Here is a 19,966-nt window from a genome sequence, read left to right as displayed (position 1 = left end):
TTAGAAAAAAAATATATAAATGTTTGGGGGGTTCCAAGTAATTTTCTAGCAAAAAAAAAATGTAAACACCAAATCTCAAAAAAAGAGGCTCGGTCCTTAAGTGGTTAAAACCACAAGTGCTTTTTTTACCATTACGATTTCTTTATATTGGCTTTAGGAATTTACAAATGCAGCAATTTAGACATTGGATGAAAGGTTTAGGATTGGGAAACACTTTTTGATACACAAGTAGTGCATTTTATATACTATATAGATCAGACCAAAATGAGGGAAACATGAGGAGGAACAAGGGACTTTGTTGTGAATGAGGGACAGTCCTTCAAAATTAGGGACAGTTGGGAGCTATGCACTTGGGATGATCTGGAATGCTGTTTGTGATAAAAAAAAAAAAGTGTCACATAAAGCTCCCCCATAAAGCATTATACTTTCTCTTTAACAAAACAGACTGCCCTTGCAGCACGGCCAGAATTTCGCAACCATGTTAACTGGCAAGACCGAGGGCCGCACCCGACCCAGCAAACATCTTTCTCTCATTCACATATTAAATACTTATTTCTATGGATGGAAAAAAAAAAAAAAAAAAAAACATAAAAAACTATGCTAGACAGAGGCAATTGTGCTTACCATCTAGTATAAGGACAATTGTATGAAACGTCATCTTTTCATCCTCCCTCTATGAGAATAAAAATGCATGCTCGGCCAATTGGAGAACAGTTTGTATAAAAGACCTTTAGCCAGTCGGATTTTATTGGGATATCTCAGTGGCATCTGATGTCTAGGGGCACCTTGGCTTTACCATCACTTTAATATTTTACATACTGTATATACACAAATACACAGGTGATGCACAGAATAGCCTTTTTTTTAGAACAGAAGGTACCTACCCTTTCCAATTACTTAACAAATCTCCAAAGTAAAAGGCTATACCTCATTTTAGGAGAGCGGGCCAGGCCTTACAAACCATTGTTTTTTTGCCCCTGAGCCAACTGTGTCTCCAGGCTAGTTAACAGCACCAATAGAGCCTATACATACAGAGACATTGGTTCCAACGTTAACAAGTTTGCTGGCCACCATTGGTGCCATGCATGTATACAATGGCTTCTATGGGTTAGTGCTTGGGAACCAATGAAAAAATAGAACTTGAAGTGTTATGGGGAGGTGGGCCAAAAGTAGATTTTTAGAATAAAGGGTAGGTCTCACTCATCCCTTCACGAATCACAAAAGGGGGTTATTCCTGTATTCCTCATTTTAGGACAAGGGCAGAGCGACACAGTTGTTTTCCCTTTATGCCCCTTGACCAACTTTACATCCAGAACTATTCCGAGGGGATTTGTGAAGGAATCAGAGGTGAAGATGCCCTCTGTTTAGAGGTGATTTTGCTGTACGTCACACTTTTTTTAGTTTCTTTTGGCCCACCTCACCATAACCTTCAGTTTTACCTCCTTGTTTGGCCTCAAGCCTACTCCAAAGAAGGTTTTCATACAATACACACATGAAGACCAGCAAGCCTAAAACAGCTGTATGCAGGCTGGAGGAAATGGTTCTGTAATCAGCCGGTCTCAACCTTTTTAACACTGAGGAACCCTTGAAGTAATTTTGCGGTTTCATGGAACTGCTGCTAAAAATGACTATATCTACAACTCATAATACATTAGTGAGATGGTCACAGGGGCGGATCGGGGGGGGGGGGGGGGCGGCAACGGGGCAATTGCCCCCTCCGAGAAATTAGTGCAATGAACAGGCCAGTCAGGGCCCAGGGACGAGTGTGCGGGCGGGCCAGTCAGCGGGAGTAGGCAGGTGAGTGAGCTCCTAGTGTGGGGGGGTGCCGTGGCCCCGGGCGTGACATTTAGGGGGGCGCCAGTATGTGTCACTGGCTGCCGCCTCCTAATTTCATCTTCCTGTGTCCCTGGGCTCCGGCCGCCATGTTCAGTGTCCGGCGCCCTGTGATTGGGCGTATGGGGGTCACGTGAGGCTAGAGCTGGCCTGTCCGTGATTGCTCCTGAAGTCCCGCCTCTGCACATGACCCCCATACACCCAATCACAGAGCGCTGCCCCGGACACTGAACATGGCAGCTACAGCGCGGGGGGGAGAGAAACATTGTGAGCCGCCGCTGTCTTCTCCTCCTCCGGACTGATGCAGGCCAGGCAGACACGAAGGTGAGTGAGACTCCCTCGTGACAGTCCTGTTACTGGCCCGGGGGGGGGGGGGGGGGGGGGAGTCAGTGTAGTATGGGGGTCAGTTAGTGTAGCATGGTGGGTCAGTTAGTGTAGCATGGCGGGTCAGTTAGTGTAGCATGGCGGGTCAGTTAGTGTAGCATGGCGGGGCAGTTAGTGTAGCATGGCGGGGCAGTTAGTGTAGCATGGCGGGGCAGTTAGTGTAGCATGGCGGGGCAGTTAGTGTAGCATGGCGGGGCAGTTAGTGTAGCATGGCGGGGCAGTTAGTGTAGCATGGCGGGGCAGTTAGTGTAGCATGGCGGGGCAGTTAGTGTAGCATGGCGGGGCAGTTAGTGTAGCATGGCGGGGCAGTTAGTGTAGCATGGGGGGCAGTTAGTGTAGCATGGGGGGCAGTTAGTGTAGCATAGTGGTCAGTTAGTGTAGCATAGTGGTCAGTTAGTGTAGCATGGTGGTCAGTTAGTGTAGCATGGTGGTCAGTTAGTGTAGCATGGGGGGCAGTTAGTGTAGCATGGGGGGCAGTTAGTGTAGCATGGGGGGCAGTTAGTGTAGCATGGGGGGCAGTTAGTGTAGCATGGGGGGCAGTTAGTGTAGCATGGGGGGCAGTTAGTGTAGCATGGGGGGCAGTTAGTGTAGCATGGGGGTCAGTTAGTGTAGCTCAGTGGTCAGTTAGTGTAGCATGGTGGTCAGTTAGTGTAGCATGGTGGTCAGTTAGTGTAGCATGGTGGTCAGTTAGTGTAGCATGGGGGTCAGTTAGTGTAGCATGGGGGTCAGTTAGTGTAGTATAATGGTCAGTTAGTGTAGCATGGAGGTCAGTTAGTGTATTTTCTGCCAGTGCCCCTCCCGAGACTAGGCTCTGGATCCGCCCCTGGATGGTCAGTGGGAAGAATGCTACTTACACCTGTGGTTATTGGAAATAACTACCTCCTTACAGTTAGTCGAAAAGATCAATGGTGTCAGTGGGAACTTATCTGAGAGGCAAATATTGCTCAAGGAACCCCTAGCAACCTCTGGAGGAACCCTTGGGTTGGAACCCTGGTTAGGAAATCCAGCATTATAATATCAAGCTGTATTATGTGCTGTGTTAAACCAGCGGATCGGGATGTACAGTTGGCAAAGGGGCATGAGCGAATATTTTGTATGGCTCCGTCCAGTATCCTAAAATGAGAAAAAAAAAAGCTGTTCTTGTGATGGAGTGAGACATAGGTGGATCTACTGTGCTTCACAATTGTCCAGTGGAGGGCTTTTTTTTTGCTCCTTTTGACCCTCCCCACTATAACCTGTTGGTTTATATTAAAATAATATTATTAAAATCCTGAGCAGTTTTTATAACAATTGTTTAGTAAAAAAAAAAAAAAAAAAAAAAAAGAAGAACGAATGGGTTGCGTAATACATAGCTGCTCCAGCACTTGACATGAAATCAGTGTTACTGGATGCAATAGGAACAGGGATAAATTATTGAATTCATTAAGCACACTTGTGTGAGCTGAGCTAAGACTTATCACTTCCACTCTGCTGGTGTGAAAGGAATGCTCAAGGGAAAGTGCTAAGTGCGCACACTGTTCACAGGCCCTCCCCCCCTCCCCCAGCAAGCTTTCACACCATTTACTGGGTTTCTTAACCCTTTGTAGGAAGCCTCAAAGAGAAACGTGGAGCTTCTGAAATTGGATTACCCAAGTTTGGGTTGGTCTGAACCATTAGTAAAATTAGAAATTAGTATGTCAGAGTGGAATTAAACATATATGGGAAATGTATTACCTATCAAAAGGTTTGTATTTCCGTCTGTCCAGTCTTGAGATTTACACAGCTCTGCCATGCTGCACAATCCTTTTTTGAATGCTGCAGTTCACGAAGGCTGGGTTCACACATGTCCGACTGGAGCTTGCAGTCCAGAGTCGAGTGCAGTCTTGTTCACCTGCTCAGGTGCAAAATTTTGTTCAAATTCAAACCTAAACCAGACCCAAAATCGCACAGGACGCTTTTTAGAAACAGACCACAGCCGCCCCCGGCATGTGTGAACCGACTCCATTGAAAGCCGGTCCGATTCACGTTACGTGAATCAGATGTGGTTAAAAGCTTGTCCCTCGATGACGAAACATGTAGGGCGGAGTCTATGTCTGAACTAACCATGCCATCTGAGCTTGTATACAAGTAATTTTTACCATGGAAACTACTATTTTAACTGCTGATTATTTACTGGAAGTGTTTAACAACCTTTTTTCAGAATAAAGTGCTTGACTGTTTTACACTATGTGGACCCCTTTTTCTTCCTTATATGGTCATGTCTGAGAAACACTGGGGGCTCGTTTGGCCAACCATATTACCACCCTTTCCAGTCTAACCACTGAGGGATTCGCTTTGAGTGCCGGATCACTATCCGAACGCTTGTCTAGACTCCTATAACTTGGAGTCTAGAGATCTGGTAAGCCTACATCCCAATTATTATCATGGTGGAGGTGCACCTGGTGGATATTCATCTAAACCAGGGATATGCAATTAGTGTACCTCCAGCTGTTGCAAAACTACAAGTCCCATCATGCCTCTGGGTGTCATGCTTGTGGCTTTCAGTCTTGCTATGCCTCATGGGACTTGTAGTTCTTCAACAGCTGGAGGTCCGCTAATTGCATATCCCTGATCTAAACCATCACATTTGTTTGGCTTTTACTTCAATGGACTTCTTTTATTCATTTGTCACTATACACTTCAGCGTTCAAAGCACCTTATGGATTATTGTTTAATTTTTGAACACTATTTATTTGGCGCAGCAATTTTTTGTTTTGTACTTTTTAGAAATGGCCGCCCCGGACATGTGTGAACTGACGCCATTGAAAGCCGGTCCAATTCACGTTATGTGAATCAAATGCATCCGATTTGCTTATATGTGAACCGAGCCTAAGATTTTCGGGTCTTCTTCCTCCAGCCCGACTGGACAGTGAAAGGAGGAGCATCTCTGTCACTCTGCTTTCTCCTCCTATCAACATGTCCCTTGTTAGCACATGAGTACTGCAGCACAACTGAGCTCTGCTGAACAAGGAATGTAGGAAGCTGATAGCACATCATATTCAGGTACTTAAATGGCTTGCATTAAATAGGGAAAAAAATAAAAGGTCTGCCTGTTCATGTATATGATGCAGTTAAAAAATAAAAAAAATAAACGTAGCAATCTTTTTGAAATGAAGATATATACAGGCAAGCCACATTTGTTGCCTGAAGTTGCTCTTTAACACGTTCTTGAGACTCCATGACATGACAGGAAAGGATACAGCAAGAGTGGCCCCAACATCTGTTGTCCAAATACTGTAAAATGGATTCTTCAGTTGCATTCCTCTGGGAATAAGAATAAGAGAAGAACATCATAGTTATAGAAAAAAATCCCTGTGTATAGGCGCCATAAACAAATATACACCTTAAAGTGGTTGTAAAATTCTTACATATACCCAGTGAAGTGACTGGCCTCAGAGATGAATCAAATCCTCCTACAGTGTTTACCTGCAGTCTTCTCTTCACTATATCTATTCAAAGTCCAGAATTTATACAGCTGGTTTAAAGAGGGAGTCCACCTAAAAAAAAAAAAAAATTATTAAAAGTCAGCAGCTACAAATACTGCAGCTGCTGACTTGTAATAAATGGACACTTACCTGTCCTGGAGTCCAGCGATGTCGGCAGCCGAAGCCGATCAATCGCTCGGCTCTCGGTTGCTGCCGCCGCCATTCTCTGTGAGCGAATCAGGAAGTGAAGCGTTGCGGCTTCGCTTCCCGGTTCCCTACTGCGCATGCACGAGTCGCGCTGCGTGTCCTAAGTTGTCCCTGCTATCTCCTGGGACCCGTGCGTTTCCCAGGAGACAGCGGGGGGGGGGGGGGGGGGGGCGTGACTCCTGCAGGAGGCTATTCCAGGAAGTGGGTGCAAATACCTGTATTAGACCAGTATCTGCACCCCCCTCCAATTTGTGTTTTTAATCACCCCCTTCCTGCCCAGGACAATTTTCAGCTTTCACCGCTGTCGCACTTTGAATGGCAATTGCGCGGCTATACAAAACTGTACTCAAACTAAATTTTTATCTTTTTCTCACAAATAGGACGTTTCTTTTGGTGGTATTTGATCACCTCTGGGTTTTTTTTATGTTCTGCTAAATAAAAAAAGACCAAAAATTTTGAAAAAAAAAAAAAAGTTTTTCTTTGTTTCTGTTATAAAATTTTGTAAATAAGTAAGTATTCACCTTCACTGACGATGAGGCACTAATATGCAGCTCTGATGGGCACTTATAGGTGGCACTGATAGGTAGCACTGACAGGCATTACTGATTGGCATCCTTGATGGGCACCGATTGGCATCCTTGGTTGGTCTGTACTGATAATCAATACGCTGATTATCAGAGCAAACCCCCCCCCCCCCCCCCCCGTCAGGAGAGACACTGATCGTAACTGATATGTACTCATAGGTGGCAGCAATATGCAGCACTGATAGGCACTGATATACACTCATAGGTGGCAGTGATATGCAGCACTGATCAGCACTCTTACAAACAATGAGAAATAAACAGATACAAAATATTTCTCCCTCAGCGCTCATGCAAAAAAATGATAAGGTATTAAAGCTGCTACTATAAAAAATATAAAAAATCCTATTTTTGATACAGTTTACAACAGCTTACCTGTAAAAATCCTTTTCTTTCGATGGACACGGGACACAGAGCCTCAGTAATTACTGATGGGTTATATAGGGTATCACTGATGATTGGACACTGGCACACCCTAACCAGGAAGTTCAACCCCCTATATAATCCCTCCCCCTTGCAGGGATACCTCAGTTTTGTAGCCAAGCAATATAAGTGTATTAGAAGAGGGGCAGGACCTCTGTGTCCCGTGATGTCCATCAAAAGAAAAGGATTTTACAGGTAAGCTGTTATAAAAAATCCTATTTTCTTTCACGAACATCACAGGACACAGAGCCACAGTGATTACTGATGGGATGTCCCAGAGCAATGCCACCTGAGGGGGGGGGGACACAACCAAGTAGGGTGCAATCAGACCTGAGGACCCTGTACCGCCGTCTGCAGCACACTACGCCCAAAGGCGATATTCTCATGCCTTCTCACATCCACCTGATAAAATCTGATGAGTGTATGGACTGAAGACCAGGTTGCGGCCTTGCAGATTTGAGCCATAGAGGCCCGGTGATGCACTGCCCAAGAAGCACCAATAGCCCTTGTGGAATGTGCCCTGATCTGAAACGGAGGAATCTTCTGTTTCAAACCGTAAGCTTGAATAATCAATTGTCGAATCCATTTAGAAATGGTAGCTTTTGACGCTGCCTGTCCTCTACTGGGACCCTCTGGCAGCACAAACAAAACATCCGTTTTGCGAATCTGAGCAGTTGCTTCCAGATAGGCCTTGACTACTCTTACTACATCCAAAGAATGTAGTGATCTTTCTTCCGGAGAACAGGGATCTGGAAAAAAGTAAGGCAGAACAATATCTTGGTTTAGATGAAAATCTGAAACCACCTTCGGTAAAAAACAAGGATGAGGGCGCAATATCAGTCTATCCTTGTGTACAATCAAATAAGGCTCTTTACAGGAAAGAGCTGCTAATTCTGATACTCTTCTAGCAGAAGAGATGGCTACCAGAAAAATGAACTTCCTTGTCAACAAGACAAAAGGAATCTGGCGTATTGGTTCAAAAGGCTGTTTCTGTAACACAGACAGAACCAAGTTCAAGTCCCAGGGGTTTAGGGGCGCCTTAACCGGAGGATTAAGACGCGTCAGCCCCTGCATAAAGTTTCGGACCAAAGAATGCGAAGCAAGTGGCCGTTGAAATAATACTGATAAGGCCGAGACCTGGCCCTTGATAGTACTCAAGGCCAGCTTCATCTCTAATCCCAATTGTAGAAAATCAAGAATTCTACCTATCACATATTTTCTGGGATGCCAACCCCTGGATTCACACCAGGATACATAAGCTTTCCAGACTCTATGATAAATCATTCTGGAAGCTGGCTTCCTTGCATTGATCAAGGTAGATATCACAGGACCTGAAAGCCCACGACTCTTCAGAACGTGGGTCTCAATAGCCAAACCGTCAAATTGAGCATTTGTAAGGCAGGATGGAACACTGGACCTTGAGATAACAGGTATGGGTGTACCGGTAGTGTCCACGGGGAACCCACCGTCATCCTTACTATTTCCGCATACCACGTCCTTCTGGGCCAAGCGGGGGCTACCAGAAGTACTGACTTCCTTTCCTGCCTGATCCTGCGAAGGAGTCGTGGCAGTAGCAGAATAGGCGTGAATGCATAAATCAGTGAGAACCGATGCCACGGAATCACCAATGCATCCGTCCCGCATGCAAGAGGATCCTTTGTCCTTGCCATAAATCTGTATCTTTTTGTTGAATCGGGATGCAAAGAGATCTACACCTGGAACCCCCCATCTTTGGCATATGGCCCAAAAGACGTCGGGATGCAGAGACCATTCCCCTGGGAGTAACTGCTGGCGACTTAAATAGTCCGCCTGCCAGTTCTCTATCCCTGGAATGAAAACTGCCGATATGCATGGCACATGCATCTCTGCCCAGACTAAGATCTGGTTCACCTCTTTTTGAGCAGCTCGGCTCCTGGTGCCTCCCTGATGATTGATATAAGCCACTGCTGTGGCATTGTCAGACTGGATCCTGACCGGGCAACCCTGTAGCCTGATAGTCCAGGCCTTTAGGGCTAGATATACTGCACGGATCTCCAGAATGTTGATGGGTAAGGCCCTCTCGGTTCTGGACCATACCCCCTGAACCGCAGACTGTTTCAGAACTGCTCCCCAACCCGACAGACTGGCATCTGTTGTTACCACCGTCCAGGTAACCGGTAAAAAGGATTTCCCCTTCTGCAGGTTTTCGGGTATTAGCCACCAATTGAGGCTCTGATGCACCGCATGAGACAGGTGCATCGGAAAGTCTAATGCCTGAATCTTTCCTAGCAGCCTCATACAAAGGCGGACAGAAGGACCCTTCTTGGTCCTGACTGCCAGAATCAGCTCCCTTAAAGCCGTGATCGTTGCCTGAGGTAGAAATATTTTCTCCTGGCTTGTATCTATGATCAGACCCAAATACTCCAGTCTTCTTACTGGTTTTAGGAAAGATTTTTCTAGGTTGAGGATCCAACCTAGGTGTTCCAGATACTTGACTGTGGTCCTCAAGTTCCCGTTCAAGGAGGCTACCGACCGGTCTATCAAGAGCTGGTTGTCTAGGTATGCTATGACAGCTATACCCTGAGCCTTTAATCTGGCCAGAGGAGGAGCCAAGATCTTTGTGAACACTCGAGGTGCAGTGGCTATCCCAAAAGGCAGAGCCACAAACTGGAAATGACGCCCCCCCTATCTCGAAGTGCAGAAACTTCTGATGAGCAGGAAAAATGGGCACATGCAGATATGCATCTCTGATGTCTATCAATGTCAGAAATTCTCTTCCCTACAGGGTGGAGACTACTGTCCGAATTGATTCCATGCGGAAGGACTGAATCCTTAGGAATCGGTTCAGATCCCTTAAATCCAGAATGGGTCTGACTTCCCCATTTGGTTTTTGGACCGTAAAAAGGTTGGAATAGAAGCCCAATCCTTGATCCTTTGTGGGAACCACCATAATGACCTCCTGCGACAAAAGTCACTCTAACACTATAAGGAGCGACTTTTTTCTCTGGATCTCTGGGGACACTTGATCTGAGGAAACGAGGAAAGGGAAATTCTTGAAACTCCAGCTTGTACCCTAAGGTTACCGTGGAGATTACCCGTCTGTCCTAGAAGTCCTCCTGCCAGAACCTTGAGAACTGTCGCAGTCTTCCCCCCACTCGAACGAGCAGGGGCGCCCCTTCATAAAGAGGTCCTAGTGTTTTGCCTAGTAGGCTTCTTCCCCCAGGACTTCTTTTGTCCCTGGGGTTGACTCTTGTTTCCTGACCCAGACGGAGGAGGCCGTCGAGACTGCCTGGAGGCTGAAGCCCCTGGCGCTGGGGAAAGAGTCTGTTTGAAAGAGGGACGCTTACTCTTCTTCTCAACAGGAAGAGAGTGCTTTTCCCACAAGAGATTCTCTTGATATAGTTATCCAAGTCTTCTCCAAACAACCTTGCACCACAAAATGGAAACCCAGCCAGCAGCTTCTTACATGGTGCTTTGGCTGACCAATTTTTCAACCATAGGATTCTACGTATATGCACCAACCCCAGTGAAAGATGAGAGGTTTGCATGATAGAATCTCGGATGGCGTCAACAACATAACATAAGGCCGCTGGAAGGTTAGCCAACCCCTGGGCCTGCTGTTCAGGTAAAACTTTGATGACCTGCTTAACATGGTCTCTTAAGTATTGACAGACTCCAATCGCTGCTACTGCAGGTTGAGCCACTGAACCTGCCAAGGAGAAAACATCCTTCAATAGAGATTCCATCTTTTTATCCACAGGATCCCTGAGCATCTGAGCATTGTCTACAGAACAAGTCAGACTATTATTTACAAAGGAAATGGCGGCATCAATGGCCGGTATTCCCCACATCTTAATAAACTTTTCTTCCATAGGATACACCTCCTGTGTAATGTATACAGGGGCTGAAGTGCCAGAAGCAGGTGTAGCCCCTGACCCCAATGGCTCTCCCTGACTAGCCGTCCCTGGCCCTTCAGGGGGGGAGGATGCTGCAGAAAGGGGGTCCTCAGAACCTGAACGAGATCCCCTAGAGTCTCTGGTTCTTGGGGTATTTGATCCTCTTCTACCCATAGTGCATAGCAACAAGGTGGAGGTATCACAAAATGAACACTGACTGCTGAGCGATGTAGCCTGGCCAAAGCCTTGCTACCAAATGCCCAGTCTGGTGTTACCTTAGTAAATGCTGCCTAGGAGAATGCCTGTGTCCCACCTTACATGCGACCGTCAGCTCTGTGTCCCTCCAAAGGCTTAGTGCACCTGTAATCTGTGCCTTTAATAGCCTGCAGCCAGCACCTGTGGGCATCTGAGCACGCTGGACGCTGTGCTGATGCCCCGCCCCCCCCCCCCCCCCACCGCCTCCCCCTTCATTTTTGGAAACCGCACGCTTCCAGCGCTAGCCGACCCTCTGGGATCAGCGTGGAGGAAAGGCTGGGGGAGGGGGAGGAAGGAGAGAGGCCGGTAGTGATGGGGCCTGCACGTGGCAAATGGCGGCGGCGGTGAAAGTGCGGTGTATAACCACCTCACAGACCACCTGCGGCCTCCCCCTAGTCTGGGGGGGGGATATCCCTAAGGAGAGTTCCCCATCCCATCCTGCCTGAGCCGGCCGGAGGAGCTTGTGCAGCGTGGAAACACTGGGACAGACATCAGCATGAGAAGGTATGTGCTCTTGGCAGCCCCCCGGTGGCGACAATAGGCATAGCATGCATTTACCTTAAAGGAGAAACCTACTAGAATTAAAAAATTCTGTGGGATCTTCCTTACCTTATCCAGCCGCAGGGTTCTGTTGTACAGACCCAATCTTCGCCTCTCACGATGGGCTCCATTTGAAAAAACCTTCAGAGACTGTGGCTCCCTACGAATAGGGGGATCCACAGTTCTGGGCCTGTAAAGCACCCGGCCAGAAATAAGAAAAACATTTTCTAATATGCGGGGTCCAGCTCTCTAAAAAGAGGAAGCGTTACAGGTAAAACCTCGTTTCTTCGGACACGAGGCCCGGGTACCATCCAATTCGGCCTAGAAAAGACACTTTGAAATGGATCCGGTTCGCCTGGCTTGCCCCAGTATAGGATATTCCCTTTGGAGCTCAGCACAGGACATCTTTACACGTCCAACACCTAAGACACTGGCGTAAAAACGGAGGTATCCCTGTGAGGGGAGGGATTATATAGGGGGTTGAACTTCCTGGTTAGGGTGTGACCAGTGTCCAATCACCTAGTGATACCTATATAACCCATCAGTTATTAATGAGGCTCTGTGTCCCGTGATGTTCGAGAAAGAAAAACATGTTAAAAAAAAAAAACAAAGTCTTTCAAACATTAGTAGCACTTAAGACGTTCATATGTGAACCAAAATAAAAAGTTCCACTTGTGTTTTAATTATACAAAGCAGGGTGTGGGATAGTGGCTGATCCGTTTCCAGTGAATTAAAATAATTTTATTTAAAAAAAAACAAAGTGATCCCATATAGATGTACACTTACAATGTATCAAAAATATTATAAGCATGTATCATATCTCTGTACTAGATCGTTGAGTCCCGATATACCTTATTACCGATGAGAGCGGTATTCCCGGGTAAGTTATCACAGAAGATCAACGGCGTGGGTAGCTGTGTGCTCATGCCCTCAACATTTTGTATGAACGGATCAGCCACTATTCCACAACCTGCTTTGTATAATTAAAGCACAAGTGGAACTTATTTTGATTCACATATGAACTTCTTAAACGCTACTAATGTTTGAAAGACTTTGTTTTTTTTAACATATTTTTTGATATGCACTCATAGGTGGCACTGGTAGGCCGCACTGATGGACACTACTGATTGGCATCCCTGATGGCCACTGGATGGTTATCCCTGGTGGGCTCTAGTGGGCATCCTGGATGGGTGTGTACTGAAAATCAATGCGCTGATTAACACTAAAGACCCCCCATCAGGAGAGCTGCTGATTGTCTCTCCATTACTCACACCGTGTCAGCGCAAATAAAGGAAAAGCTGATAAACGGCACTTCCTGGTCACGATGTGATTGGACACAGCTGATCACCTGCTAAAGAGCCAACGCCATAGGTTCTTTACCAGGATCGGATGAGCGGGAGCGGCTTATCCTGCTGAGCATCATATGAGGCCAGATCAGGATAATAAAGCCACCCTGCGGCTGCCATTCTGCATACAGCAGGCAAGAAGTGGTTAAAAAAAACTGCTGCGTAAACACTGCGTGATATGCAAAAAAAAAAAAAAAGCAATGCCCATTTTATTCTCTAGGTCCTCTGCTTAAAAAATATATGATGTTTAGGGGCTCCAAGTAATTTTGTAGCAAATAAAATAAATAAAAAGAAGATCTTTACATGGAGAGGAATGTCAGAATTGGCCTGGTAGAGAAGCAGTTAATAGTATTATTATGAAGTGGTAGAATACAGTGACAGACAGCGGCTGTTTTGCCGTTTTTTGTTCCATCATCGTCGCTTGTAAAAAGTCAGCACCTTATTCTAGCTTTTACACAGTGCCTGTGGCATTTTGCTCATACCAATACATTGAATGATTTTTAAAAACGTGAACCTAGACTTTGCCCATCCAGAACAAACAAACCCCCAATTACCTCTCACACATATCAAATATAAAAAGGCAGCAGGAGCCGAATGCTATGGGGACAACTTGCTTCCAGTATACAGATATACGATTTCTTTCAGACTGGTCCTATAGAGGGAAAAGTAAAGACATTTAAGTACTAATACATTTAGCAATGAACATGTAGTCAATACATTCTGGCCTGAATAGCAGAGAGAACAGATTACACAGACGGCATGAAGTCACCCAAATTAGGACAGGTCCCCTTTGCACTCTCTCATCAAATCTTTTGATTTAACCAGTTAAGAAATGCTTTCTACGAGTATATTTATAATCTTTAGGTCTAAAAAAAAAAAAAAAAAATTATATATAATATTATTATTTTTTTTTTTTTTTTTTTTTTAGACCTAAAGATTATAAATATACTATATATATATATATATATATATATATATATATATATATATAGTTTATCAATAAACAAAAAAACAATCCCCTCTGTGTAATCAATGTATATAGCAGGTATCACACACAATAGCTCTTTGTTTCACCATATCCTTTGCAGAATGAATCTGAATGGGGAGGGTCTGGTTCATTATAATCACATGGTGCACCCTCAGTGTTCTAGGGAGAAAAGCTGCAAGGTTTGCATCTCTTTAGAAGTATTTAACCTATGTGGAGTATCTCACCAAAAACAGAAACCCCTTATTGCACGGGGTGTTAAATTTGACTTGCGTCTTTTGGGAAAATCTGTAAGCCAATCACACAACCAGGAAACATCGATTTTGGAGGTATTCTGAACTCTGCATTCAGAAAAGCAATCAATTTATTGGTATGCACAGAACGCCTCCAGGTTGCCATATTGCATTGAATTTTATGAAAATTCACAGTGGCTGTGTATTGAACAGGAAAGGTAATTTTTACTAACATTAAAATTACAATATGACTTTGTAGCAATTTTATAAGCTTTATTATTTTTTTATTTGTTTTATTTTTTCCTATTAAAGTGGGGCTATCCTTTGAAGTGTTACTAAACCCAGAACCTGCATTCACTATATCTGTTCTCCCACAGTACACAGAACATGAAAATGCAATTATTTTAGTAAATATAAACTGCTAAATACCTTTTCTCATCAGCAGTATAGAGCAGTCTTGTGACTTTTATGAGTGTCTGGTTAAAGCTTGTAGGAGGATTTTTCATTCTCTATGAGGCTGCAGGACCCCTGACCCTCAGTCTGGAAAGTGATGATTGGCCCTGTGCTGATCACATGCACTCTCCCAAGAGAAAAAAAAAAAACCTCTAGCAATACACACCAAACTAATCATGTACAGAGTGCCTCCAAAGACTCTGTACTATCAGCAGATAGATTGGGGACTGTGGAAGAAGGGGAGGATCAGAGAAGACAGGATCAAATCCATCCATGGACGTCCTCCCAGAAAGTTGCTCCCGCGCGCCCCCGGGAACATCCCCCGGACCCGGCGCATCACGGATCACGGTAAATAGCTGCTGATCGCGGCCGTTTACCACGTGATTGTTCCGTCAAATGACGGAGCAATCACATGTAAACAAACCGGCGTCACGATCGGTACAGTGCGAGGGGAGAGGGGGAGAGATTGCAGCAGCACTGTGGGCACTAAACATCCAGCCCACAGCGCTGCAATCAGTGCCAACACTCTGCCAATAAATTTTAACAGAAAGAATTTTTTTTTTTTTTACAAAATTTTCAGTCTTTTTTGATTTATAATGCAAAAAAAAAAACCCAGCAGTGATTAAATACCACCAAAAGAAAGCTCTATTTGTGTGAAAAAAAGGACAAACATTTCATATGGGTAAAGTGTTGCATGACTGAGTAATTGCCATTCAAAGTGTGAGAGCACCGAAAGCTGAAAATTGGTCTGGTTAGGAAGGGGGTTTAAGAGCCCAGTGGGCAAGTGGTTAAACAATGTGGAGGATTAACCCCTTGGGTTCCACAGTGAGTATAACAAGCATGCTTTACTGCATATACAGACTGATTTTGTGGGTTTAGTAACGCTTTAAAAAGGTAAGGTTAACAGAATAGGACCAAAACTGGGAAGCTTACAATTTGATCACATTAAAAGAGTCACTACAACCAAAGGTCCCAGGTTGAGATCTCCCTCTCATAATTCCATTTCTCCTTGCCTCCCTGGGAGTTTGGGGTGTTCCCTCCCATCTTCATGTGTTCCAACTCCGTATCTTACATTATTTGTAATAAATTAAAAAAAAAAAAAATCATCAGGGAAGCCCCTCAGAGTAGCCACAAGTCTTTGGAGACTAGCTAGCGTCTACAAAAACTTTAAAATGTCACTTTTAGATGAACGAATCCTTTAAAAGAAATCTTGTCACCACCTAATAGAATTTAAAAAAAAAAAAAGTAGCTTTTAAAACCAGTCCTGCTGACTGCACCACCATTCCATACTATAAAAAAGAGATATCGCTACCTAAAAAAAAAAAAATGTTCAACATCTGGTACTTCCAGGAGTGTTGGATGCATGGTGTCCACTTTGCACTTGGTGGTTCCTTCCACTAACAGTGGAAGGAACTCCAGTAACCGGGCTAGCTTAGGGCTCCGACAACTTAAAATTTTCAGATATTTGGTAAAAAGGGGTTTCATTTTGCTGTGCAGCTCTGAAAAGAGTAGAGGAAAAGTGACCCAGTCCGAAGCCTCAGGGAGCAGAAGAAGGCCTCTGCTTACTGGTCAAGTCTCAATTCTTACCATCATGTGTTCCCCACAGAAGATGATCCAAAAGGAAAGGAGCATCACATAGAAGATGCCTTGGCGAATATCTCCGAAAAGCAGCATCCATGTCCAGTTAAACCCAATAGAGAACCATTCAACGGGAATGTTAATAAAAGTCATGGAGATTCCCAGAGCGAAGATAATCCTGAAGGAAGAAAATAGGATTAAAAAGGATATCCATAGGATAAATATTTGCCAACCAGAAACAATTCATCATTCGAAACACTGCAGGTTGGAACTATAGCGCTGCAAATATACCAAAACCTTAACTCCAGCCAAAACTTTTTCTTTTAAAAAGTGAATTCCAGGGAGAGGCAGCATTAATTCAGCTCTGTGCCCATAGAAGCCCTATTTGTGCTTCCATTGTAGAGACCTCAATATCTGTGCCCCATAGAAGTCCTATACGTGCTGCCATTGTGGAGACCCCAATATCTGTCCCAGAGACGCCCTATTTGTGCTGCCATTATGGAGACCCCAAAATCTGTCTACAAGACTGCATATAGTTGTTTGTAGTATGTAATTATGGTTATCCATAGAAGCCCAATAATATGTCATTAAAATAACGTGACTCGCATTTAAAAGCAAGTACCGAGTTTTGATTTCGTATCAGCCTTTTGTAGTCCCTGTACAGCAGAACTCAAGACTGGGGAAAAGAGGAGCAGCACAAGAAGCCAATCAGCTCTGCTGCAGTGCAAGGAACATGCTGTAAATGAGCGACAGAAAGATGAGCTTACCAGTCTGCTGCTTCTCCCCTCACTGTCCAGTCACAGGCTGGAAGAGGGACAAGACATGTAAGTGTTGCTTTAACTGGAGCAGAGAAAAATCGGGTCTCTTCTATTGCCAGACAGGTCTGCATGGTGTAGACAGACCTCTTAAGTTTCAAGACTGGATGGACAGAAATACAAATTTGTTGGCAGGTAAAACATCTCCCTTCTATGCATATCAGAGTAATTGTTTCCTAGGAGATTGGCTTTAAATGAGAAGCATAGCCATATCTTTTTTGCCCTAATTCTCCTATAGATAACAGGAGTGCAGCTATTCTGGCACTTCTGTGACCCGTTTTCAGCTTCACTCAGCTGGTTCAGGCGATGGATGGATCTTGGCTTTACAGTGTTGATGGGGGAATTCCTCCCAAAGCACTATTGTGTTGTGCCAGTCAGGAAGGATCCAGTGGTGGCCCGTCCACAGGGGGCGCATGGGCGCCACCCCCCCCCCCTCCAAGCAGTCACAAAAAACAAATTTTAATACTGGCCCTATAAAAAAAAAATACAAAAAAAGTCCTTAAGTGCACTGTGTTCGGACGCCAGACACAGTGCACTTATGGGAAGCGCCACATCTATGCAATCATGAGATTGCAGATGCGGCGCTTAATTTGCGAGCGTTTATCCCACCTTGCGGCGCTTTCCGAAGCGCCAAGTAGCTTCTACCCAGCGCTTGTAGTATCTATTACTATGGCCGGGCGGTTTGACATCTCAGTTTGATGTCACTTCCTGTTTGCTCTTTCCCATTGCACCCAGGACAGAGAAAACAGGAAGTATGGGAGGAGCGAACTCCTCCATCACTGCTGTGGAAGGAGGCACCGCAGAAGAGGACAACACACAGCAAGGTAAGTACCGCTGTGCTCCCGCGGAGAACGGGGGGGGGGTTCGATGTGACACAGGCAAGGCTGCATTTGGTGGAACACAGGCTGCACGTAAGGACGGACTCCGCTGGGGACACCTGATGGCATGCGACATGGCTAGTGACACGCTCAGGGCTCCCACTGATTCTGCATTATGGCAAGTTGAATGATTTCATTTTATATTACAATGTAATAATAGAAATAATGCGCATCAATCATCCTGACACCATAACAACCATGGTGCCGGGATGATTGAAGTGCTAACACCAGGTGTTTGGAATATCTATACCTGCTGATTGTTAAACTTTCTAGAATACACATATTTCTGTTGTTGTGTAGGATCTGGGCCTGCTGTCCCTCCATCCCTCGCTCCCTCCATCCCTTGTTCATCTCAGACGCTAACCACACCACCTTAGAGCCATGCCCACTATTTCGCTGAAACCACACCCATTTTCACCAAGTGGGAGGGGTCAAAAAGGAAGGGCTGGGTCTGGCGCCCCCCCCATCCTAAAACTTCACCAGCCACCACTGGAAGGATCCCTACGCCCTCCATCAGCAGAACACAATAGCGCTGCAGGAGGCATTCTCCTATTAACACTGACTGTTTTGATGAGGAAATCAAGCGATTTTCTTTCCTTCCACCAATCGAATAATCTATGGGCTGTGACATTTGTAAAAAAATAAAATAGGCTGACAATTGGTACCAAATAAATAATAGTTAAAAAAATGGGGTTTGTCAAGATTTGGTGCAATAGGGTTGTGCAATAGCATGCCAAGAGGACGATGGCGCAATATGCACTCCAACAGTAGTTTATATGACATGCCCTGCACCAATGTAATAGGTCATTCATTAGAAAAGAAATTGCGCTTCTAGGTACCGTTCAAAGTCAGCTGGTAGCACACCAACAGATACAGTTGAGCTCAAATGTTTGCATACCCTGTCAGAAATTGTGAAATTTTGGCATTAATATTTAAAATATGACTGATCATGCCAAAAAACAGTCTTATTTTTTAGTAGCAATCGGCGATCTGCGATTTTTATTGGGACTGCGATATTGCAGCGGACAAATTGGACACTTGACACATTTTTGGGTGCACTGACAATTATACAGCGATCAGTGCTATAAAAAAGGCACAAATTACTGTATACATGTCACTGGCAGGGAAGGGGGCGATCCAGGGGTTAACTGTGTTCCCTAGGTGTGTTCTAACAGTAGGAGGGGATGGGACTGTCTAGGAGGACAGAGGGACACAGAGAGACAGAGAGAGACAGAAAGAGACAGAGAGAGACAGAGAGAGACAGAGAGAGACAGAGAGAGACAGAGAGAGAGAGAGAGAGAGAGAGAGAGAGAGAGATCGGTGTTCATACGATCTGTCTCTACTCCCCTGAAAGAACCAGGATCTGCATGTTTACACACACAGATCCCAGTTCTCGCTCTGTCGCGAGCGATCATGCCGGCCGGGCGCTTGCATCGGCACCAGGCACACGCAGCGGTGCGCGCGCCTCTAGTGGCCAAAAATGCAAAGAGACGCAAGGTAACGTCGTTTCGCCCAGCCGTACCATTTTGTAAAACTGCAGCGGCTGGTCGGCATGCGGTTATGGATGGTGATCACATGAAGCCATTTATTATCACATCGTTTTTTGGATCCTTTTTAAATCATAATAACAGAAATCACCCAAATGGCCCTGATAAAAAGTTTACATACCCTGGAATTTTTGGCCTTGGTACAGACAAAGAAGGTGGTACACACAGGTTAACATGGCAATTAAAAGGTTAATTTCCCACCTTTGTGGCTTTTTAAATCACAATTAGTGTCTGTGTATAAATAGTCAATGAGTTTGTTAGCTCTTACATGGATGTCCTAAGCAGGCTAGACACTGAGCCATGAGGAGGTAGAAAAGAACAGTCTAAAGACCTGCGTAACAAAGTAATGGAACTTTATAAAGATGGAAAAGGATATAAAGAGATACCCAAAGCCTTGAATATGCCAGTCAGTACGGTTTAATCCCTTATTAAGAAGTTGAAAATTCGGGGCGCTTTTACCAAGCCAAGGTCAGGTAGACCAAGAAAGATTGCAGCCACAACTGGCGGGAAAAAAAAAAACCCCACAGGTAACCTCAGGAGAAATACAGGCTGCTCTCCAAAAAGACGGTGTGGTTGTTTTTAAGGAGCAC

At 44.9% G+C, this 19,966-nt stretch overlaps 1 protein-coding gene across 1 annotated transcript in view; it reads right to left on the bottom strand.

Annotated features, from left to right (window-relative positions):
• Positions 1 to 19,966, bottom strand: part of WLS (Wnt ligand secretion mediator) — an 81,061-nt gene that overhangs the window by 23,073 nt on the left and 38,022 nt on the right. Inside the window, exons 6-8 of the mRNA XM_073593767.1 lie at positions 16,146 to 16,314; positions 13,442 to 13,539; positions 5,436 to 5,499 (exon numbers count right to left, since the gene is read on the bottom strand). Of these exons, the coding sequence (XP_073449868.1) occupies positions 5,436 to 5,499; positions 13,442 to 13,539; positions 16,146 to 16,314 (331 nt within the window). The remainder of the gene's footprint in view (positions 1 to 5,435; positions 5,500 to 13,441; positions 13,540 to 16,145; positions 16,315 to 19,966) is intronic.

The sequence above is a fragment of the Aquarana catesbeiana genome, linkage group LG07, assembly GCF_042186555.1.
Source record: "Aquarana catesbeiana isolate 2022-GZ linkage group LG07, ASM4218655v1, whole genome shotgun sequence".
NCBI lineage: Eukaryota > Metazoa > Chordata > Amphibia > Anura > Ranidae > Aquarana > Aquarana catesbeiana.
Note: the sequence above shows the minus strand (reverse complement) of the source record. Positions and strands in the feature narration are given on the sequence as shown.